This window comes from Oppia nitens, unplaced genomic scaffold (assembly GCF_028296485.1).
Source record: "Oppia nitens isolate AA-2021 unplaced genomic scaffold, nextdenovo-longstitch-racon4-pilon3 scaffold13_pilon_pilon_pilon, whole genome shotgun sequence".
In the NCBI taxonomy this organism is placed as follows: domain Eukaryota; kingdom Metazoa; phylum Arthropoda; class Arachnida; order Sarcoptiformes; family Oppiidae; genus Oppia; species Oppia nitens.
Genome location: NW_026533192.1, coordinates 2052230 through 2079187, shown reverse-complemented (window position 1 = coordinate 2079187; position 26958 = coordinate 2052230). Strand labels below are relative to the sequence as shown.

At 21.4% G+C, this 26958-nt stretch overlaps 1 protein-coding gene across 3 annotated transcripts in view; it reads right to left on the bottom strand.

The window, feature by feature from the left end:
- LOC128960908 (kin of IRRE-like protein 3) overlaps positions 1 to 26590 on the bottom strand; it is a 59374-nt gene extending 32784 nt beyond the window's left edge. For all 3 annotated transcript variants that reach the window (XM_054307093.1, XM_054307076.1, XM_054307084.1), the window contains exon 1: positions 26510 to 26590. In XM_054307093.1, the coding sequence (XP_054163068.1) occupies positions 26510 to 26579 (70 nt within the window). In that variant the 5' untranslated portion in view covers positions 26580 to 26590. The remainder of the gene's footprint in view (positions 1 to 26509) is intronic.
- Between the last annotated feature and the right edge of the window lie 368 nt (positions 26591 to 26958).

Here is a 26958-nt window from a genome sequence, read left to right as displayed (position 1 = left end):
ATCATATCATATAATGATTGAGCCAATACTCACCAAAACTAATATAATATATTAGAGTATTAAACCATATATAATATAATACAATAATACAGTATTATAATATAATATAATAACTTATTATTTTGTGTCAATTTTTAGGCACAACTCAAGCGTATATAATATTTAATTTACTTAATTTTGTTATAATATACATTTTTTATAAATTGAATTTCCACTAATTTTAGATATAATGCAAGTTTAAAATTTTAAAAATGTTTTAAAACATTTTAGTTTATTTTGATTTTCAAGTGTTAGAAAATAAGAATATTCCCCTAATTATCAAATAAAATATTATTATAAATTAGTATAATATTTTCAAAATTTCATAATAGTTTTAAATTAAAACTCAAATTACATTTAAAATCAACTAAATGATCTTTAGTGTTATTAAGCTTAACATTAATCTCTAAAATTATAACATAAAAATAGATTTTACATAAAAATCTCATTAAAAACAGTTTAGACTTGTATTTTAATCAAGATATATGGATAGGGAGTCTATAAAAATATTTTAAACATACATTTAGTGGTAGATATTTGTAAAAAATAATATAATATCACAAACAGAGAGAAACTAATATATTTAATATAAAAGAGAGAAATATAATGAATGTTACTTTAAATAACTGTATTTAAAACATTGAAAGCCCTCCCAATCCTTCATTTAATTGCTTTACAAAAAAAATTTCACCAATTTTTGTAATAGAAATTTGCTATCAAATAAAATAAGTCTTATCTTAAGAGTTTGTGCTAAAGTGTGTGTATATAAAAATATTATTTTACTAATGGTATACCTTGTAGATAGTGTTACCGAAATAACTAATGATTATTTTATAATTATAAGTTATAAGTCAAATGTTGAATGTGATTATCGCACCTTATTTTTGAGATACATTAGTAGTCCATATAAATTGAATAATAGAGAGAAATGAAAAAAATGTTGAATAATTTCATAAAAACATTTAATGAAAATACCACAAAACATTGTTTTACGACATTTATATTTTATAAATAGATTTTTACGGTATACCGGTATCAAAATAAAAGATAATATCTGACATTTAAGTGAATCGGAAAAGGTATGAGAATTTTAATTACAGATTTTTAGTAAAAATACTTTTTTGTTAATATTTTGTAATTATAATAAACATTAAATTAATTTAACTCTTTAAAATTAAATGATGAAATTTACTTAAGTATTATTTTATAATTAATTTCTGTATCTTTTATTAACATTAAAATGATAGACAATTTTTGCAAACATTAAGTCAATTGAAATACACAATTGCTTTATTTTTTTTATATGAATTTAGAAAATTCATTACTTTAAATGAAATGAATATACAATTTATATGTTTGTAATGTATTTAATTAACAGGAAAAGACCAAATATGTATGAAAAATAAAATAAATTGATATTTTAATCTAAAAATATAAATAAATAAAATTCTAAAATAAGTTTTAAATTATTATTAATTTAATAAAGCATTAACAATAAAATAACTCACGTTAATTATTATAAGATTATATTTTATAGTATTTATAATAATAATACCTGTACTTCTATAGTCGTTACATATATTATATAATCAAAATATTACTAAAAATACAATAGTATTAATAAAAATACATTATATTAAATTAAGATACTGTATATACATTTATCGATTTACAAATTAATCAATAAAATATTAATATGAGATTAAATATTAAGTTTGTATAAATGCATTTAATTTGTTCTCTTTTATGTGACTTCGGTGGCTGAGAGGCTGAGAGATCCCGGGATCGAAACCCGGACAGATTATTAACAATATTAGTAGTTTTCATAAGACGTTAATAGTAATAGTAATAATGCCGGATAAATATATTTATACGAACTACGAAGCACTGTCCATATATATATATGTCTGGCCGTTCATCAATAGGTGCTACTCTGACACTACACTACAGACTGTTATAGTAATACAGTACAGTATATGCAAAAATATAAGCAATATATCGCTAGAGAGAAACATAGTTTAAGGTTTTCAAAAGCTCGTTAAATGCATACTATGCAAAAACGGGTCATACAAATCATAGATTGGGTTATCTCTCTCTCTCTCTCTCTCTCTCTCTCTCTCTCTCAATATACATATCTTAAAGTATAGTTTAATACAGTTATGTTATTAAATTTATAATTTAATTATAATAATATTTTGTAGGATCAAAGATTTTGTTTTTCAATACTCTCTCTCTCTCTCTCTCTCTCTCTCTCTCTCTCTCTCTCTCTCTCTCTCTCTCTCTCCCTATCTATCACTCATTCACTATTAATAAAAGAGTTACTTTAAGCGAAAGTTTTGATAAAAAATATATATAAAGAAACATTTGATTTACAGTAATTAAGTAAAATATTTGCTGATATTCTCTGAATCATCACATTAACTGAATTTCAAATTTATCATAAATATGTAAAACAAGATTTATATTAAGAATATTTGTTGATTTCTTTATCTTTAAATTGCAAAATATGTTTATATTATATAATTTTGAATTGTTAAGTATATTTTTAATTTATTTACAAAAAATCACAAATGTCTAAAATATTATAAATTTTCATAAATAAATTAACATAAAAATTAATGAAAATTATAATATAAATTTAAATATTTATATAATAACAATTATCAGATATTGTTTTGAAAATTTGTTAAATTATTTCGTATATTATACCATTATTTTTCTATTAGATTTATTATAATGTAATTAACATATTATTTATTAAATATAGTAATTGATGTCATGTATAAACAAGTCATCGTATTTATAAAGTATTATTTAATTGTTTTCTATTGTTTAAAAAAACTGCAAATTTTCACAGATTATTAACAAGTAATATAAAACTTTAAAATAATAATCAAAATATTTATATTTATTGAGTCATTATGTAGAAACTCAAGTAATTTTATTTATTGTTGAATTGTAAAAGTAATTGAAAAACATTATATTAAAATTTATGTTTGCAATTGTTTAGGAAAGTAATGTTTGATCTCTCTCTCTCTCTCTCTCTCTCTCTCTCTCTCTCTCTCTCTCTCTCTCTCTCTCTCTCTCTCTCTCTCTCTCTCTCTCTCTCTCTCTCTCTCTCTCTATTGAGAGCTAAAGTATAGTCGGTGTCGATATAAATAAAAGTTGCGATTCTTAGCACATAATTGTGATCAATTGAATTGTATTGTTGAATATGATATTATAAGTTAATATATACAGTATTAACAAACGTTTTCATGAGTTTGCTTACTGTCAGCAATTGTAATTGATTGATAAATATAGTACTCTATTATAGTTGTGTTATTCAAATGTTAATTGTATTAAAAATGTTGTGCATTATAATTATGCAAACATACTTTTGATTTTAATTTTAAATTTATTTGCATAATATTACAGTTTTATCATAAATTACTTGAAATTCATCTAGCTATAAATTTAAGACTATGTAGTATGTAAAAACTAAAATGCTATAATTAATTTTAGTATTTACAAAAAAAACTTTATATAACCTTATACTTATATATTATATATAATATAGTAAATAAGTATTAAATTATACATTTATTTGATTGATTACATTATATACTAATCAGTATGTCATATATTCATAATAATTAAACAAAATTTTATTATTACTTGACTCCGGCGCCGTAATATATAATTTTAGAGTATAGTATGTTTGTGTTAAATAACAAATTAAAATCTAATAAAAACATTTTTATTAAATATATTCGGTTAAGCTTATAGACTATTATAAAAAAAGATTTAATAATGTATTTATTATAAAATATTTATAATATTATAAAAATGTATGAAGATATTAAACAATATTTTATTAAATATTCATAATAATAAAAATGATTTAATAAGTTTATTGTATATCAAAAAGATATTTATTGAGAATTACAGAGGATATCAATGAGACATTTATATGTCATTAGTTGTTAGATATTATTCAAAAGTCACTTATAATTTACATTAAAAGTCCTTTCAATTGTATTAATGAATCGTTTCAAACAACAATTGTCAATACAAATACACAGTTTTATATTAAATATAAACTTAAATTATGCAATATATGATATTCGTGTTATATAATAATTATATGATATTTGTTAATTTAATTGAGAAAAAATCAGTAATTTAATTTTTTTTGTATATATTTGATGAATGTTTAACATGTCTTTCATGAATAAAAGATTAAAACTTTTTGTAAATTTAGTTTAATGTTTTTATTACTAATGTCAGACATATATAATATAATACAGTATAATGTATATACTGTAAATAACAATATACTTATATAATACAAGACATAAATCAAATTTATTTTAAAGATTCAATTTACAAAAAAAATATTGATTGGTATATATTTTGTCATAATAATAAATATATTTTAAAAATAAGTAGGTTATTATTTGGTTAAATTTTAATTTATTATATTATTTAACATAAATTTTAATTATAGCAACCATATAAATTATTACCTATTATTTTTATTAACAATATATCGATTAATATTAAATGAAAAAGTAAATATAAATTTAATAATAATAAAAAAGTTAAAATAAATATCTAATTTATAAAATGTCATATAAAAAGCTAAATACAAAAGAGTAAACATATTTTATGCATAATATTGTATTTATAATAATATATGGAAATAAAATGAGACAATAAATTATAAGTAAAGCTAATGGTAGTGTAATTTACATTTTTAATATTTATTGCTCCCGATTTTGCCATTAAATCTATGTTTTTTATTTATTCAAACATAGATCTAAACATATATGTATTATGAAAAATTAAGTCCAAAAATGTAATAACAATATTTTATGATGAAATCAATATCAATCTCAATATAATATTATATACTGTACCTTATGCTATGTTACTAATAATACTGTAATAATAATAAGTACAAAAAATAATGTTATGTTTATGCTATCAAAAATCAGTGCACAAACTATTGCTAATAAATATAAGCCTTAATGGAGGTTAAGAATAAATATAATATTATATAATAAACTTATGGCTCATAATAACGACATATAATATATTGGCGTTTTGTGTATGGCTTATACACTATTGTTTGGTATTATCCACTTATTTAGTGAAAATATCTTTTATTTATGATAACATATTTAATAAAATTATGTTATATAAAATATATCTCTTAGATATCTGAATAAGACTAAAATCATTTAATTAAAAAATCATAAACAAAAATTAAATAATTTAATAGCTAATCAAATAAAAACGTAATTTTAAAAAATACATTTACTAATTTTAAATTATATTATTGATATTTTTATTAAATTCAAACCTTATTTAATTATTTTTTACATTTGATATCGTAAATACTGTACTCGAAAGTAATAGTGCATTGAATTAATATTCACTGTATTATGTTATCAATAAATATAATAAAAGTTTAGTAAAACTGAATAAAAGTATTAAAAGTAATTTTGAGTAAAATTCTTAATTTACGCTTTGATTTCATGAATCGACTCTTATTTCCTAACAATATGTTTGCCGTTTATAATAGAAAAGTAGAGATCATTATAACTGATCTGAAAGATAGAGAAAGAAAATCCCAAAACCAGTTCATTAATCACAAACAAATCAAGTCTATAGTATAGATATATACTATAAATATCTATAGTATATGCATATAATAGTATACCTTATATTATATAAACTTACATATAATTTATTATATATATATATATATATATATTGTACTGATTATATATATATATACATTCTGTATACAGTATTTTTGTATAACATATGAAGAGGTTGTGCCAAAAAATATCGTTTTTGGATACAATTCACTGTTTATTATAATGCAAAGCATTGTTATAATGCATTTAAATAATAAAATAATAGTGTTTCAAATAAAAAAATAATGCAATTTAAATAAAGAGGCATTAAATTGCTTATAACAAAAATTTATATACAGTATATACTGTAATAGTAAAAACAAAATTATAGTCAAAATCTATTTTAAAATTCAATTTCATATATAAAACGTTAAATTGTAACAAATAATCATTTAATACAAATTTTCAAATGTTTTCGTCAAATAACCAAAATAATGATTGATATTATGATAGGCGTGGAAAAAATTAGACAATTATGTCGTTATCATATAATACAAAACATATAATTTTCTATAATCTAAAATATTTATAAAATTACAAACTAAAAACAAATTTTATTTTTAAATAACACTAGTTTAAATGTCAGAACAATTATATAAAATTATTAACTTAATTAATTTTTTAAATATATGTAAAAATATAAAACATAAACACTAAAAATAATATATTACTTAATTTAATAAAAAAAATGAGATTTGTGATTAAATACATATAATTATTTATAAATATATTTTCAGTTAAGCAAAAATTAAATTTAAATAAAAATAATAAAATTTTCTATTTCTATTACATTTTTAGATTTCAACTTTTTTAGTCTTACAGTACATTAAATATCAATTTAAATGTATATATATTTGAATATTATAGTAAAAGCAAAATCAATAATATAGCACAAAATCAGCCAATAATAAAATTACAAGATTTTTGCTTAGTTTATGGAGAATATAATTCATACTAATCTCTCTCTCTCTCTCTCTCTCTCTCTCTTTCTAATGTATAATATATTTGATAACCTTTTTGTTGGTGAATCGTTATCGCATCTTTCAACTTATATAGTATGTATAAAATGTGTGTTTGAATGAAAATGCATAACAAAATCAAGAATACATAAGTAAACCGATAGTACTGTACTGTATATATATATAAATATATATATATATATATTGTAAAAAATAAATACAATATTTATTCATACAATATGATACAATGATATACATTAAGAATGGGATCAAAAATGTAAAATTTTTGTTATAAATCACATGAACTATAAAATATTGAAAGGCCAGTGAATTTTACAAAAAAAATCTTATAAAATTTAGAGCTGAGTCAAACATATTGTATATTTAATATTATCAATGATATCGAAACTCGGGGTTTGACTGAATTCATAGAAAACATAGTAATAAAAAAATATAAGGAAACATAAGAAAAAATTACAATAATTTCAAATTTATATTTTTTGACATAAAACCCGATAAATTGTATAAAACACATGTAAATTAAGTGACAAACATTTCAGTAAATGATTTGTTGATAGACACAAACCACAAGAAAAATAGTAGAAATTGTATAACAAATGTATAGATCAATGGCTAAACAATTCACTCAATCTTTATTTGTTTGATGATAAATGAAATAATATGTTAACATTTATAGTTAAGCAATAAATTTATTTTTATTTATAGTAAAATTTCTTATGTAGTTTATATAAATTTATATACAATATATAATAATAAATTAAAGTGTGTTTATATATACTGTATACAAGTCTCTAATACAATAAAACATATTTTTATGGTAATAGCATGCAATCAATTAATATATTGTTATTTAATGTATAAGTTATCCTCAAACACAATACAATAGATCAATATTTTACAAAAATGTGATAATTTATTACTTTGAATTATGTTATTATAAAAATATTTACCGTATATGCAATTTTATGACCAATAATTATAAATATAACATAATTGAGTATATAATTTATGAGTTTTATCTTAAAGATAGGCAATTAATTAATAGTTATTTTATTTTATTGTTTGGCTTCACTAATGATAGTCATCAAAAACACAATTGTTTGGATCAGAAACTTTCACATTTATCATTTAGTTATTTATAATAACTTATTACTACTTTTTATTAATAATGTCTCAGTCTATACATTTTAACAAAAATATTTTATTTTAAAAAATAATAATTTACAATATTGTTAGTAACGTATGTATAAATTATTGATTTTTACACATAAAATATAACAGTATACGGCATATATCGCATACTAAATATTAAATAATGGTGCGATCACTTATTATTTTTTATGTACAAAACAAATCAATATAATGTATAATACTATATTAAATACGAATAAAAAACATAAACGAATCACAAAAATACAATTTTACTAAAAAAGTTTACTAAACCTTAATTTTTAAAAAAAAATAATAACAAAATCTATTCATCGCTTCATATGTAAAAATATGTGTCTCTCGTCTCTTATTTTTTTATCAAAAAAAGTTAAATCCCGGCTATAATTGAAATGAGATTCAAATCCTTATTTCAAAGCGAATCACTATTTGTTTGTTTTGTTAGTTTTATTTAAAGCATAACTCCATTGGCAACCCGTTTGTCTCTAATCTAGAAATGAGATGTCTTGGGATTTGTGTGTTTGTGTGATGTTTGAAAAAATTTGTATTTCATTTGAAGTGACACTCTGTGGTCGTATGCATCGTCAACCGTGAAATGAATTTGCAGTTTTAACTTATATTTTCAGATATTGACTACAATAGAGAAAGAGAGAGAGAGAGAGAGAGAGAGAGAGAGAGAGAGAACAAAATATTTGGTTGTGTTGTATGTTATTATTGTTGTTGTTGTCTAAGAATATAACTCTAAAGGTATTGCAATATCAATGGCAAAGTCAGACAATTTTGTTGGTCTAATGCAAGTCTTTTACGACAATTCAGTCTCTCATTGTTGTGCCATATAATACACTATACTATTAATAACTTCTTAAGCAGTTGTTCCTAATCGTTAGCCATTATACTAGAGGACAGTTAGTGGTAGTTCAGTCAATCAGGCAAACTAAATATGGTGTGCACTGAATAAAATAGTACAGGAAAGCCATAGTTATAAGCCATACAGTATATACATTATATAATATAAGTTAAAATATAATAGAGAAAATACAATAAGTTATATCATAAAATATAATATTTGTGTTATTGATATGGACTGACAGTATGGCAACCAATGAAAGTATTAGATATACAATTGGTTTCTTCAAAAACAAACCAAAAAGAGTGAAACACAAAAGTGTAATAAAAGTTATCTTTAGTTTTCAAAATACGATGAGATGTGATGCTAGCATATAATATATAGTACATACTGTATGTACTGTATTTCTATACAGTTATAGAGTATATATGATTATTTTTTCTGTGAATAGTATGGATATTTGATGCGCTTTTAGATCAAATATGTAATATCAAAGCAAATAAAATATAAGTTCAAAGTATAGTATAAAATAAAGATTAAAGTATAGTAAATTCATATATCACTTATGCCAATGGATTGGTATAATATTTCAAATCAAAATAATGTATTTTTAGATATCATGCAAGTCAACTATTTATTTAATTTAGAAATTGTAATATTTTATAATAAATAAATATTTATTGATATACATGAAAACTAATATATATTAATATTATTTAAAGTTATAGCTTAATGTATATAATATTTATAATCCATAAAATATCTAAAATATTAAACTAATAGCAAAATTAATATCACAAACGCCTTGTACTGATGTGCAAAATGTAATATTAAATTGCAAAAAAATAGTATTAATTATACTAAACAAAATAAATATAATATAATAATTAGTTTTTTCAGCATATTATTTGTTTTAAAATATATCAATAATTATTATAATAATTACTTTTAAAAGTATGTTACAAAAATATTTATAGTGTTATATTTGTGATATTTAATCTTTTTGTAGTTTTTTGTTTGTGTATTAAATATTCATTATTTATTTTATTACATACAAATCAACTAAGAAAATATATGACCGAACATCACGTGAGTGTTTGCGAAATAATAATATAGAAATTGTTATATTATATAATATTTAATATAAAATTTAATCATAAAAATAATTATTATTCCAAACAATAACAAAAATATCTTATTTCAAATGTAATAAATAGATGATAAAAGATATTGTTGCGATGTATATATTTGATATCGCATAACAAAAATAAATAAATACCAGTTATTTTAATAAGAGAGAGAGAGAGAGAGAGAGAGAGAGAGAGAGAGAGAGAGAGAGATCAAACTGTCATTGAAAATAATTTATTGATAAATTGAATCCAAATATTTGATAAGAAATCAAATCAAGAGTTGCAACTATAAGTAGACAGAAAAATAGTTGCGGAAAAATAATATTAATAAAAAACAATAGCAATTTGTATCGATGCAAAAGTAATACACTTATTGAGGTTCACATCAAAAAATATGTTTATTTCGTTACTATTTTTGTTTCAAACATTATTATAATAATCTTAGTGTAGTTTTAAGAAATCAGATTCAATCCTATTTTAAAATGTATTTTTTTAACTGTCAATCATTCACTTTAAAAAACTTAGAAAATAATATATATTCACAAAGTTTAATATTTTTATCTTTAGTTTTAAATGAATGTTTTTCAATCTTATCTATCTCTATACTAAATTTTGTTTACCATAAAAAATTATGAATATTTAATATAATGTTTATACTTAAATATTAAATCCAAACATATTTTTAACATTTTTTGCAGATTTTTTTAATTACATGGAATTTTGTTTATAAAACAAACAGTTAAAGCAAACAAATATCATAAAATGTAGTTAATTTATAAAGAGGAACGGTATGTACAGCACAACCATAGTGTATAACTGGAATCTAGTTATTGCCTAAAGCTTTGTGTGTGTGTGTGTGTGTGTGTGTGTGTGTGTGTGTGTGTGTGTGTGTGTGTGTGTGTGTGTGTGTGTGTGTGTGTGTGTGTGTGTGTGTGTGAAAAGAGACTTTAAAATTACAATATAATACAATGACAGTCAAATTATTGTGTTTAATAATAACAAATATTTCACAAATATTTCACAAAAATAACATTAATTACATTCATTTTTTGTCAAATAACAAATAATATTTTTAATTTATTTTTAATATTCTAAATAAAATTAAAATTAATTTTTAAATATTTAATAAACTGCTTATTATTTAATATTTTACTAAATATTTTATACATTGATATATTTCTAACAAATGTTAACATTTAAAAAGGATTTATATTTTTTTGTCAATTCAATGAACACCAGAAGTTAAACATCAATCAATCATTTGATTAAAAAAACAATAAATAAATGTTTGTATTTTCCATCACATGTCAAGGAAAGTGATCTCAAAGAAAACTTAAGCCAAAAAACTTTTATTTATTGTTTTTTCAGATTACGTATTCAATAAACAGACAAAAATCAATTTAGTATTTTATTATATCAAATAAGAGTCACTTTTTGTTGTATTAGAAATAAAAAAATAATTTAAAATAACATTCATTTTTTAAAAAATCAAATACAATTTATTTATAGATTGAAAATTGAGTCAGAAATAAAATATAACAATGTATTAGATTAACAATGTATTGAAAAGTAAGTGAGAAATATTTGGTCAAAAAATTGATTTTTTATTCCTAGAAATGATATCACGAGTGGGGATCTGTTTTGCCAAAACATACAGCAATTTAATACAAAAGAGTAGCAGAAATTGGAAACGTTGTGATCACAGGAAGAAGTGGTGGTGGTATCGACTGACTGTCTGTCCCTATGGTTTGTCTATGGTTTGTGTGGTTTTACTGTATTTAATATACGAAAATGTTGTATACATTAGTAGAGTTTGCTTTTTGCAGAAGTGAAAAGTCGTTAATTATTAAGAAATACTTCACTTTACTCTTACTTTTTTCTTCCACACAATAATTCAATTAAAGCCAGACTTTTCCCTAATTTATTTGCTTTTTCATAATTAATGTGATGTTCACTATATAATTGATTTGTCGACTCTTTTTTCTATCTTTAACTTTATTATTTATATCAAACCATAAAATATTTAGTTAAGATATCTAATATAAATTTGATATATGGAGTATATAAAAATAAATACAAATGTTTGCTATAAAATTTTATATAATCAAATAATATTATGTTATTTTAGATTTATTGGATACACTATAAATACTGTATATTGTTTTATAGCAGTCCAAACCAAATATGCTATATAAATATTAGTATGAATATGATAAAGTAAAAGTTTAATAAAGTTAAAAGTAATATATACTGTATATACCGTATAACGATATATATTTTTATATAAGTTATATTATGCATGTGTAGTTATGATGTACATTAGATAATTATACAAATAATAATTAAATTATTTAATACATAAAATATTAACATAAATATCACAAATTGTGTTTTTATTAAATAAAACTTTAAAAACATATGCTATTTTTAAAAACAATATAACTTATAATAACAAAAATATTCAGATATGGAGTTTGAAATCAGTTTATAATTAAAGCCTTGAAGTTCTATACACTCAAAGTGTTGTTTCATGTAATGTAATGCAAACCATAAGTAATTTGATAGAAGTATACCTAAAAAGCCACTTCAGGGCATTACTCGACAAATAAGATATTTTCGGTCAATTGGACAGTAAAAGCAAAGATATCTTTGTTGAGTTGAATCCCAAAAAACCTGTAATTATGGACTGCATTTTAGATCTGCCTCTCACTAACAAACAGACTTTATTATCAGATGACACCTTCACATGAGTTCCCACACATATGGACAGCGGTTATTGCATTTGACTGTACTTTTGTGTTGACACCAACTGTCCATTTAGTTGATGCGAAAAATCATTGAATTTTTTGTTTCTCCAAAAAGACATGGATAACAACAATGTAACACAAATGCTATACAACTAATGATAAAAATATAAAAAGAGATAAAAAGGGAAAGCAATGAAAGGGAATCGGATTTTCCTTAGGAGTGATTCCTCTGGAGAGATACAGACAGTCAGACAGTCAGTGATGGCAAAGCTCTTAACTTTCCTGTTAAGTCTCTATCTCTCAATTGATCCAAACATACAATTGCTTTATCGATGCAATAATATAAAAGTTTTTTTTTGTATGTGTTTGCACCTCTTGATGCCAATATATTATTGAACATCAAAAGATACTATATTTAGTAACACTTTCAGTGTATCACTAAAACAAATGTCAGTTTAGCCGTAATTAGATGAATGAGTAGTCAGAGGACCGACTATTCATATATCAGTTATTTTACACATAAAGTTAAATTTAAAAAATGAATTTACGTATAATATTTTAATATAAATATTTTTTGTTTTATAACAATATTTTCATTTTCAATATTAATAACAATATCTCTTTCTCTCTTATATTGTATAAATTAACATTTAATAAAAAACAATTAGTTGGATGTCTATAAAGATAAAATATTAAATTAAATACATAGATTATTTTCATTTTATATTTATTTTTGGTATAATAATAGAAATTTTTATAATTCTAAGTTAACTCTATTAATATAAAAGTAAATCAATTATTTTTCATATATAATTATTTAAATATAATAAAATATTTCTAAAATATAGATAATACCGTTAGATAAATAATATCGCAAATAAAATAGAAATGGTATTCAAAACACAAAAATATAATCAAAGAAATTCTTTAGACAACAAAAAGTGAATTCAAAGTATAAGAAAATATTTAAATCAAAAATAGACGACAAATGAAAATATAAAGACATTGAATGAATGCGTGAAGACTTTAAATAAACAAAACCCTCTTCACTTCAATTGTATTGTTCAACAAAAAAAACGACTTATCAAACAAAAAATGAGTTCAATTTTTTAAAGTGATGAGAGAGAGAGAGAGAGAAAGTGAGTGAGTGTATATATATATATGTGTGTGTGTGTTTGTGTGTGTGTGTGYGAGAGAGAGAGAGAGAGAGAGAGAGAGCAGTTGCGCTTAGTTTACTTTAAACAGTGACTTACATTGTTGTTAAGCATTGAGTTTTATTAAATGATATGATTGTCACTGCGGTTGCATTTAACTAATGTTTTCCTCAATTTGATAAGATATAACATATAAACTAAATTATGTTATTCTCTCTGATACTTATTTTTTATTTATATTTAGAAAAATTAAAACATAAACATTAATATTATACATATACAAGAAAATCAAACAATTATTATAGTCTAGCATTTAATATTTTTTGATAAAGTACAACATAATACTGTATAAAAAGATATAGTTATAGACTCTAAAGTTAATGTATTTTTATATTTAATATAACATTTTATTTTTAAGACATCCCCATATCTTAATGTCTCAATAATTTGAAATATAAACTAAGAAACAACTTTTTATTTTGTTTCGCACTTATTATCGTTTTGAAAAATAACTATAAAAACCACAAACAATAAAAACGTTAGTCATATAGTTTTTATACGTATATCGAAAACTTTTCTTTGCTATTATAGACATTAAAGTCAAAGTTAAATGTTATGTTAAAATTGAATTTACTTTTTTGTGAACAATATCTCCATTTCAGCTAAAATTCAATTTTATGAAGTATTTCACAATAAATAAATATATATATTCAGTATATTATATCTCAAAATTCAATATATCTTTATATTTTATTTTATAAAAACAAAGTTGCATTTTGCAATTTTTGTTATAAATATTTAAGTTTATTTTATTGAACATAATTTTTGTTAATATTTTATGTTATTGTACTTTATTTGGTGTTTGTTTGAAATTGTATTATCTCATTGAATTTGGTATTTGTTTAAATTTGTATAACAAAAAACAACACAAATGTGTTATACATTGAACAAAATGCTGATATCGTTATATATATACTTAAAATATAGTTTATATAACGTAGTTATATAGTAACTTAGTATAGCTATGCAACATCATATGCAATTTATAAAACTATTTATATTTTTATTTTTTATATAAAATTGTTATCTTTATTTAAACAAACATTATTCTCCGTTACCGATTTACAACATCCATATTATTAAAATAAAATAAATATATATATATATATATATATAAAATATTTTTCTTATCTAAATTTTTTATGTTTCATTGTAATAGGATTTTCTATGTCTTATAATATTTGTGATAATATTTATATATATAAAGACAAAAAACAAAATTTTCCTGTTTATCATAATATTATTTTATGCATATACAGTATACAACATTATACTTAGTATACATTATATTTGTATATTTATGAAATAACTGTTTGTTGTCGTCATTTGATCCCATTTTTTCTATATATATGTTTCATCTTATTTACTATTTCTTTATTATTTTTGTTAATATATATACATATATAATGTTTTATTTTATCTTATATCTTGTCTCTCAATCTAAACTTAATTTCCATTATCCTAGCAGTTGTCGCACACTATTTAATATAATATATTTTGTTATTTTATATTTTTTAAATATTTCAATTAAACAAAAACAAAACATGACAAATATAACCAAAGTTGACATCAATATCTTTAAATAAGCTAATATTATGAAAAAATATTTGTCTTAATTTAGAAAATAATATTTTTTAATTTGATTTTTGTTTTTAATTTAAAAATGCAAATAAATGTTAAAGTGTTTGAATGTTGTGGTATATTTAAAAGCATTTGACTTTGTATTTACTCTAAAAAATTAAACAAAATTTTTTTTATTTATTAACTAACTAGTTTAGATTAATATAAAAATTAAAAATAATATTCACTTAATTTATCTAAAATAAAGCTAAAAAAACAATCAACAATGAATTTAAAATAAAAAATTATAATAAAAAAATCAATAATAATAAAAATATTTATTTATTTATAAAACAGACATATAAGTTTTATAATAATATTACATACATTTTAATAATATATACATATATATATAGTTTTACTAGATATTTATTCTATAATTTTATTATTTAAAAAGATATAAAAATAAATTTTATATATTTAGATAAAATATAAATGTAAATAACATTAATTAAAATTAAAAATAAATTTGTAATTAAAAAATAAATAATTTGTCAAAATTTAGTTTTTTATATAATACAGTAATTTATTTACAGTAATAATTTATTTTAAAAATTAAATTTAAATTATAAATTAATTAGTTATAAATATTTGACACATTTTAACATTCTATTATTTGTAAATTTAAATTATAAATATTATCTATTTGAAATATTTTTTTAATAATAATAATTACAGTAATTATTTTTTTTTAAATTAAACAAATATGTGATAGCTTAGTTTAATTACTGTACTGTAAAAATACTGTAAATTATCTATTAATAAATTATAAGTATAAATAAAAGACAAGTTATAAATTATATATTTAAAAATAAAATAGTTGTATCAAACTTAAAATGATTAATAATGTTGTTATATATTCAAATAAAGTATATTTAGTAATAATATAAAATAAATAAAAATAGATAATTATAAAGCATTTTAATTTTAAAAATAAGAGTAATGTTTAAAAAGTAATTAAATCTTTATTTTATATTTCTTTAAAATCAAAAATTAAAACAAACTGTAAAAGCAATAAATAGCTAAAATTTCATTTTATTTAAAATTTACAAATGTGTCAGAAAGAGTATTACATAATTTAAATCTAAATCCTTTAATATTACTATTTGTATCTCTTTTGCTATTTTGGTCAAAATGTTGTATTTGGTTAAAAATGTAATTTTCTAGTATTTCATTGTAAATAAAGTTTATTATGTATAAAATAGTACATAAATATATAATATATAAAAATAAATAAATAAAAAGATATAATAATGAGAAAAATAAAAGAAAATGGTCTCAAAAAACAAAGAAAAATGACTTTGGATTTAGTTTTCGTGTCTCTCGTTGTGAAACATAAATCACATAATGAAATAACACGTATGTATGCAAAACTATACGTGTAGTACAATATGTAGAGAAAATAAGATCAAATAAATGGTTGAAAATGCTTTTGAAACTGTATATCACAAAAGTTTTTCATATACAATATATATATATTGTAAATATTTAATAATAATAATTTATAATATTGTTTATATATATGATATTTTGTTTATACAAGTATATGAATTCTTTACCAAAACATCTTTTATTATATTATTTAGTATACGGCTATATATAATATATTGAACATTACAATATAACAGTCTAATTATATCAATTATGATAATTACAGTATATTAATTAAAACAAATATATAATAACTTTTAATACATAAAAATAATTCAGTTTCTTCTAATATTAAAAAACCAATGTAGATACTGTATTATAAATAAAACAACAAACAATTTTTATACTTTATATTTAAAAAATTGTTGTTGAAATAAAACATATAATATACTAATAGAAAAGTTGATTTACCTTATAATAAAAATTTGTTTTTATAAAATTGTTTTTTACAATAGACATATTGTGAAACACATTTCTTAGATATTGATGATATAATAACTCTATAGTAATGTATTGGATATTAAAAACATTTGGCAATGATTTGATATTAATGCGGTGATAATGCATGTGATGCCGGTTCCCAATGTGATGACTGTATGAGTCGCACACCTATTTTATCTTCATTAAAATCCGGATCAATTTATTGATGCATTTGAGTTAGCATTTTATTGAAGTGCAATATCTAACAGTGCTTTTATCACTGATTTGGTCTCTAATACTCTATACTCAACTCACATCTCAATAATATACTCAATGTTTTATCTCTTTATTTTACACTATATTTTGAGGTGAAATATCATGAAAAATACTGATTTATCACAAAATCCTATATTTGTGTCTTTACGACAGTGACGGTGATCTGGGAATAGATTTTTACATCAAAAATATAATATCAAATCAAGAGTGAAGAGGATTGTTATCATACAGTACTTCCCAATTGAGTGACTGTTTCATCATATAATCATTTTGTGATTTTCTTGACTTATTTTTTTGTTGTCCTTCACTACACAATAATAGCCCAAACAATCTTAAAGTTGTCAAACAACTTAAATTAGAAATACATTGAAAAAATTCTTTAAATAAACCGACATTTTTTTGTCCAATGATATATCACATACAAACTATAATAACAGACAGCACATGGACTCCAAAACATTAAATATCATTAAATATCGCTAAACAATTGAAAACATCAATAAATGATAGATTTTGTTGAACTGAATTTTCATGTTTTGAAAATGTATGAATTGAAAAATGCTTTCAATAAAATTTGATTTCCCATACAATTATTAGCATTCATAAGAAATATGTAAATTATAAACTTATTTATATATTATTATACGATTGACGGTCATTGCATGTCTTCTCCTAAAGCAGATAAACCCGCATTCAAACCGATCCTTATCTTAAAATTACAGACTTATAATACATTACTAACATATTGTCCTTAATTTTAAACTTTGTGTCTACAGTTTAAGTCTCTTAAAAAACTTAAACGATGCGATGAAAAAAAATGCAAATTTTAGTTTTTTCAACAAATTTGTCTAATACATCATTTTTTATTTTATTTTAAATTATGCTATAGAGTCTATAGTATAAAGTATTAAATATCTGCAAAAATAAGTAATAAAAATTTTTTTATACTACATTATAATGACAAACAAATAAAATAGTTTGGATACAATTTAAGGTTAAATTCATAAAATATTTATTTTTTCAGTCTATTTTAAAATAACTTACTACAGTATGAATACTATGACAATCTTTTAATAATTAACACTATTAGATAAAAACAAAAATATTAGATCAATATTACATTTATAGCAAATCATCAGTTAATCCTTAAATTATACAAATGTTTACTTTAACAGTAAGTGTATAGAAATATACAGTATATTTGCTAATTCACAAACTTTATATAAATTTAATAGCAATAAAATATAAAGACATATATTGTAAGAGTTTTCTTTAATTTTATCATTTCATGCTATAAAATCTCTTAGGTTTAATACCAAAGTTATACTGTAATATATATGATATTATATAATATAATTTATATGTGCTTGATCAATTATATTTGTTATAACTCATTCTCTCTCTCTCTCTCTCTCTCTCTCTCTCTCTCTCTCTCTCTATGTGTGTGTGTGTTTAGGTGGGTATAACTTCAACAACAAACTAAATAAGAGATAATTTATTGATATATTTGCTGGTATTATAAAAATGATATATAAAAAACACTCAACAGATGTGCACAAATGTATTAAAATAAATAAAATTTAAAATTAATTGATTGAGTGTATCATTAGTTTTCAGTCAATTCTTTTGTTTGTTTTTTCAAAATTTTTATATACTTTTTATATTTAATAATAAATCTTTGTTTTTTTTAAATATGTTGATTTGTTTGAAACTAAGTTAAATGATATAACTACTAAATTATCTCATTTGTAGTAATATAAAAGATTGGAAATTGCAAGTTTAGTGAATGCAAATTAATTTTGTGTGTATGTGTGTCCTGTAATTAATTATCCAAAAGATTAGAAGTCATCTAAAAGCAATTAAAATTAAATTAGTTAGTTGTTTATACTTATTTTTTTGTATTTATTGTAAACATAACTCTTTGATATATAAAATATAATTGAACATTAATTTTATGAAAAAATCATTAATAAAGTAATTTATTTCATAAAAACTAAGTCATTGCAAAATCAATTATTCAGTCACTCTCTTATTTGTTTGCAAAATAATATTTAGACTACTTTATAATTATATACAGTATTTTCATGCTTTTAATTTTTAATCTAATAATTAATTTAATAATAATCGACTATTAGTACAATATTATAATATTTCAAATATACTACTTTTATGAAATATTAATCAATTTCTCTTTTATGGATAAAATGTTTTTATTGTTAGTAATACTTTATATTGTTGGAAATACATACTAAATAATATTATCTATAGATAAATCCAATTGGGATGAATGACTTCACTTAAATATTATTGTTATTAAAGTAAAAACACTGATAGAGTACTACATGAATAAGAAATGACACAAATGTTGTAATTGTTATCACATTTTTCTTATTCAATCCAAACCATTAAGAATTACATTAATATGTGTTATAATGTATGTATTATTAAGTAAATTATAAACAATTATTCACTTTATAAATATTTTTAAATAAACAAGAAATTCTAAGCACATCTAATTCACAGCAATCACATTATATAATTAATTTGTAATATTTAAAAAATATATTGTTTTGCATTTAATTTTTTCATAATTCTCTAAAAGATAAAATCACAATAATATTAAATTATTTTTAATTAAATTTTACAAAAAAATAGAATAAAATATTTTGATACATTAATAATATAATAATTTTTACTTTTCTGATTGGACTTATATTGTTAAATATACCGTATATATATAATAAGATATGATATGGTTAGGTTAGGTTGACTATAAAATTTATGTGGATTTGTATTTGGATTGTATGTCAATGTCCGGGATATGTGATGACCAAGTTGTTAGACATATAAATTTATATATATATATATATATATATATTTATTATATATGATATATATAAATAAATATATATATATGTGTGTGTGTGTAGTGAAAATTGCATTACATAGACGTGTCAACTGCATCAATGGCTACAGATGTTACACTGAAATATAGTCAGTCATTCATTCAAATAAAATCACAAATATTATGAAAAAATGAAAGGAAATGATAGAAATTGTAAGACTCACTAACACAACGACCAAAATTGTGAATCCATTTGTAAAACAATTGCACCAAAAAGTGGACGACAAATATTACATATAAAATATATATCTATATATATATTATTATGAATTTAATGCTAAATACAATAAAATAGAGATGAGAGTGGGAAAGCCATTATTAAAAATATAGATTAATGTTTTAATAATAAAATAGTAATCGCTTTATTATTAACAATTTTGATCCATAGGTACTTATCAAGCAATTTGACAAATATATTTTAACTTTAATAATATATTTGTGGACAAAATTTTTAATAAACTTTTTTTTTTAATATAAATTGATAAAAATATTTTTTTAGTAAATAATAATAAATTCTTTTATAAAAATATAAATTTCTTTTACTGAAAATTTTTTAGTCCACTTTATATCAAATAATAAGCTTTTATGTGTTTTCTCTTATATTATAAATATCTAACTTCACTTCTCATATGTTATAAAATGTTTGAACTTTTTTTTGTTGAATTTTTTTTACTTCAATGAGAAAATTTAAGAATTCTTTAGAGAGATTTTCATTGTGTTTTTAGTTGTGAAGTATTCTTGAAAATTGTGATAAAATTTTATATTATAAAAACCATTATTTCAAATATAATAATATCACACCTCTTATTAGTTTCACTGAATTGCATTTTAGAAAACTTTAAGTTTCAACAATCATTTTATATAATGAATAATTATTATAATTATTTATATTTAATTATGTTTATACAGTATAGCATACATTCATTGTTAGGATAATTATTTTTGTTGTTATTTCAAACTTTTTTTAGTGTCCGCACATATATCATGACTTGTTTGGTGACACGCCATGACTGGTAAGGCCAACACCATATCAAACAAAACACATTAAATATAAATCACAATTTAGATTATGTTTGTGTTTGAAACATGTTTTTATTTTTTAAAAACTTTGTCTTCAAAAAATAACATGAGTTTAAAATCTCGGCCATAGATCTAAATCTAGATTCTGAGCATAACTTCTTATTTATTATAATTATTTTGCTATTTACCTATCAATAGGTGTCACAAATACTATCAAAATATATATCGTTAATACCTTTCTTGCAGCTCAATAAAAATTACTATATATTTGAAGTGTAAAATAATTTTAATAGATTTCATTTTATATTACAAAATAATTATAAGGATTGATAAAAAAATCCATTAGATATAAGATATGAATTTAATGGGGGAAAAATTTAAAATTTAAGTTAAATACTTTACATTTAACATTTTACAACTATAATTGAGTTATAATTATTTGATTATCGACTTATATACAAACCAATAAAAAAAAGTTAGGCATTAAATTTATAAGATAACAACAATTTATCCATAAAAACAATTGCCAATAAAATCTTTTATAAAAAAATCCACGTTTTACAACCCACACAATACACAGTAAATACATTATTTACAATATAAATCTCAATTATCATAATCAGCTTCTGGTAAATGTAATTATTAAAAATATATTTTTAAATTACATTAAAAATTTTATGAAATAAAAACTTGAGTATCAATGCAATATACGATAAAATTTTATTTGAATTATGTTTACGGCTAAACACTGTATATAAATATAATACAGTATTTTATAAAATATATATTTTCTTTATGTTTCATTGTTTAAATAATATTGAATGACACAAAATATTAAGTATCCCCTAAATTTTATACCCTGATATTTATAATACATTTGCATACATAATCTATTTGTATACTAACTATTGAAAGGTATTTTGATAAGTGATATTTACCTCTGTATCTAATTTTCAACAAAATAAAGGAAAAAAGGGAGACAACAAAATAATATGAATGCATAACAAAAATATATTATATAATAATAGAAACTACGAGAAAATGAGAGGGACTGTCGCGTGCAGGTAAAGTTCAGGGCGTATACACACACATGCATTATGTAATATACTATATGTTTTGATATATAGTTTATACTGTATATAAATTTATATGGTATGAGTTGAAACAATAATTCTGCATATCATATGGCAATAAATAAGTACAGGTATTATATTGTGTTTTTCAAATTGTATAAAATGATATGTATAAAAAAGACACATAAATTGAGTTCATTATAGATTTATTATGGTTAACATTACATTATGGTTTGAGCAAGGTGCTTTTATTTATACCGGTATATTAATTAGTTTTTATGTTCAATATTTAAAAATATAATTAATAATTATATAATTTTATAAGTTACATATAAATTTATATGTATTTTTAGTATAGATTAGTATTTACTGTAGTGTATATCTGTTGAATATTTTTATTTATAAATAAAATAATAAAATAATTTAATTATGAGATTTTAATTACATCTTCAATAAATTTGTTATAAAACAATTTTTATAAATAATGTTTAAAATAAAATAAATAAATTATTTATTAAAACAATTTTATATGTTATTTAACAAAAATTTTCATGTAAACATTTTTAATCAAACAAGTACTGTATTATGTGTTAAAATATTACAAATGTTAACATAATATTTTTAACAAAAACCATTTATTCAATATTTTTCATTAGTTATATATTTAAAACAATAAAACATAATTTATTCAGATCTTTACACAAATGTGTTTTCATTATTAATTAACGCATAAAATACAGTACACATAGTTAGATATAATATAAAATGTAAGAGAGATTATAGCAAAAAATTTTCAATTATTCAAATTAATATTTCAATTAGTTTTAATGGATTTTCTGATAAGTGATAAGCACTTTATAGTATATAATATTTAACTTGTTATACAAATTTATATTTACAATTGCTTTGCATGTTATATGTTAAGCGTAAATATTAATGAAAAGAGTAACTATAGATAATCACAATAGAGGTATAGATTTAATATAAAAAGAGATACACTGTTATTAGGAGATGGAGATAGTGTGATATAAATGGTGTGAGCGATGATCGGGTATTCAAATAAATACTAAACTAATGAGATTGTGTTTGTATATATCGATGACATCATTTCCATCAGTACTGTGCTTATTCATCGACACATTTACTTCAATACAGATAAATAAAGTCTCATTTGTGGACAAACATATACTCAAACAAATAATACTATTGAATGTAAGAGAGAGAGAGAGAGAGAGAGAGAGAGAGAGAGAGAGAGAGAAGCAACTATTATTTGACAGATGGGAGAGAAATAACAGAAAAATTATATTGCATTTTATGGTGTATTTAATTATTAATACACAAGACATTGGTGTCTGTCATATGTATGCATCTGAAGCTCTGTTGCCGTATAATACAAATACTATTTGAAAATAAATATATATTATTGTTATGATTATATGATAATATATATATATACTGTATATACTTTGCTTAATAATTGACTTTACTTTGTTTATAGCTATTGTCATCATCAGTAGTGTGTATTAGTGTATGTATTCCCAGTGCCAATAGCCGAGTGCAATACCAACCCTATTCTCATTAGTCTGTCCTCTGAACACATCATTCATTTGTTGTGTTGGATAATAACAATAGCGATCACAAACACACTCACAGCTTATAACAAAACAAACAATCAATTGTTTTATTTTTATTTTTATATATATTTTTCTACTTCAATGATATCCCTTTGATATATATTTGTGATTAATTATTCAAAAATCAATTAAAATTATATTAAAATTTGTTTAAACAAAATTTTCACATATAAAAACATATATTTATATATTGCTTTATTATCAAAATAATAAATACAAATATTAACAAATACAATATATTCACAAATTTACATTAAAATTAACAATAAATTTATAAAATTCCTGATATGCTATAAATTGTTTGTTCAAAGCTAATGAAATATGGTTTGAATCGTAATATTTGTCAAAACTATACAACTGTTAATATTATATTGCTCTCCATCCATGTGCTCCCTGTGCTCTCTAAGCTATACTTTCAACAAAATTTAGTCTATTGTTAATTTTGCGCAAAACTTTTGGTATAAATGTCAGTGAATTAGTCAGCTTTTGGGTGAATATTAAAGCCCTTTTTGGTCACAAAATTTCGGTGCAAAACAAGGTCTAGAAAATTAAATGTAGAGTCCATCTGAAACTATACTAACATTCATCAGCTAATATCCATCAATAGTACTAATAATTAGTACAGAGAACGGGTAGGGCATCGGTATATAGTAGCAAATGACTCCTACTATAACTGAATTAGTGTTTGTTGTTCAACAAAAAAAGGAAATTTAGACAATGAATGGTATAATGTTTTCAAGTCATTCAATATTAAACACATCTCTCGCTAGATATCTATGTTTACAATCAGTGATGGATTCAACTTCTGTCTCACTTTGTATACGAGACACCACTCCATAAGCATCACTATTACCATCACTGACACTAACTTTCATTTTCACCGTAAGTCCACTCAAACGGTAGTATCCCTGGCGTGTGAAATATTAAACAGAGAGAGAGAGAGAGAGAGAGAGAGAGAGAGAGAGAGAGAGAGACCATACAATATATAAATAGTAAAATACACAACTTATCCAACGGCAAAGTGATTCACAATACATTTAATACATTTTGTTAATAAAAATAGCAAAAGTGTACATATATTATACACTCTATTGCCTCAACAATTATTATAACACAATCCTATGTTATATTACAAGTGGTGTATAGCATATTCATGTGTTATAATATATTATTGTATGGTATATATAGATATAAAGCACATCATAAAAATGGCAGTAATAATAATAACATCAAAAAAGTAACCAAAAAACCAATACTGTACAAGGATTGCATTAAAAAGGATACAAAACTAGATTTTTTAATACTTGTCTGGCATATCATAGTGTATAATATCATAATAGTATTTAATGATAGCATCGGTAACACACAATGTGTTGTATATCATATATTATACCACTATTGTTATTCAACTCTACTCTCTCTCTCTCTCTCTCTCTCTCTCTCTCTCTCTAAATGTCATATGTTTAGGAAAAGAGAGAAATAGGACAAACAGTATAACTATGAGTTGACCGTCCATTTGGTCCATACATTTGAGAGGTTTTCTGTTTACTGTTATTGAATAGTCTGTATAACAGACCACTCATTGTTACCTAAATAAAGACTGCAATCTATAGCTTACTGTCCGATAATAGTGTCGCGACGACAAAAATTTGCATAAAAATATGCTATATTTGAGGCAAAACTAAATTTCATAAACTATTTGCAGAGTTTGCTCTCTATTTTAGTGAAGGTGTTTGTATAACAAGGGTTGAGTTTAACACTAAACTAATAATTTATTTGCCAAAACTTTTTGCTTAATTATTGAATTGTTGACTTTCAGTACATTAAACTTAACAAAATTACAAAAAAATAATGTACACAAATAATAATACATATTTCATATAGTTTTTTGCTTGAATCATAGCAATCAATACTATATACCGGTAAATATATATTTATTTTGACAAATTAAATAAATTCAAAAATCTAATATTTATATCAATAAAACTTATTAAATATTTATGTATAATATATATCTATCTAAATATTTTTTTATTATAAAATATATTATTTGAAATGCTACATGTTAGCTTATTTTAATTATATAATTTTAATATATATAATCATATCCTAATAGAAAATGTATGTATCATGCTAAATTATTAGATCATAATTATACATGCAATTTTTTAACACATTTTTAACAGTTAGAAAAACTGTTTAGTCATATAATTTGTATTTATATAATGTATTTATAATTAATTTTATTATTATAGCATAACTTATTATACATTGAGATCAAGTTTAGATTACTTGACACTTGATATACGGTATAAATACCTTGAATAGTGTGCGCCAAAAGTGATGGCAAAAGTATTGATGTGATTGTGAATATCAAACATAAATCCATTAGACATGACATCATATCCTCAATTAATGCAAGGGTTTAAATGTTGCTTTAAATCCACTGAAGTGTGTAATAATCCATAAATAAGTTCACATTATAGTTAAATTAGAGATTATTTTCAGCTAATTTTAATTTAATAAAGTTTTGTTCTTATATCTAAATCCCATCAATTATTGCAATGATATATAAAGTCAAACACACTGTATATACACTTAAACTTATTATTATAATATAAAGTTAATATCATATACTATATATTGACTGTTACAGTGAATGATAAACACTGTTTCCAATGGAAATACACTGAAAACTGTATGAAGAGAGCATTGAGACACTCGTAGACCCGGTATCTGACAGTCGGAGAGAGGAGTTAAGCACCGTT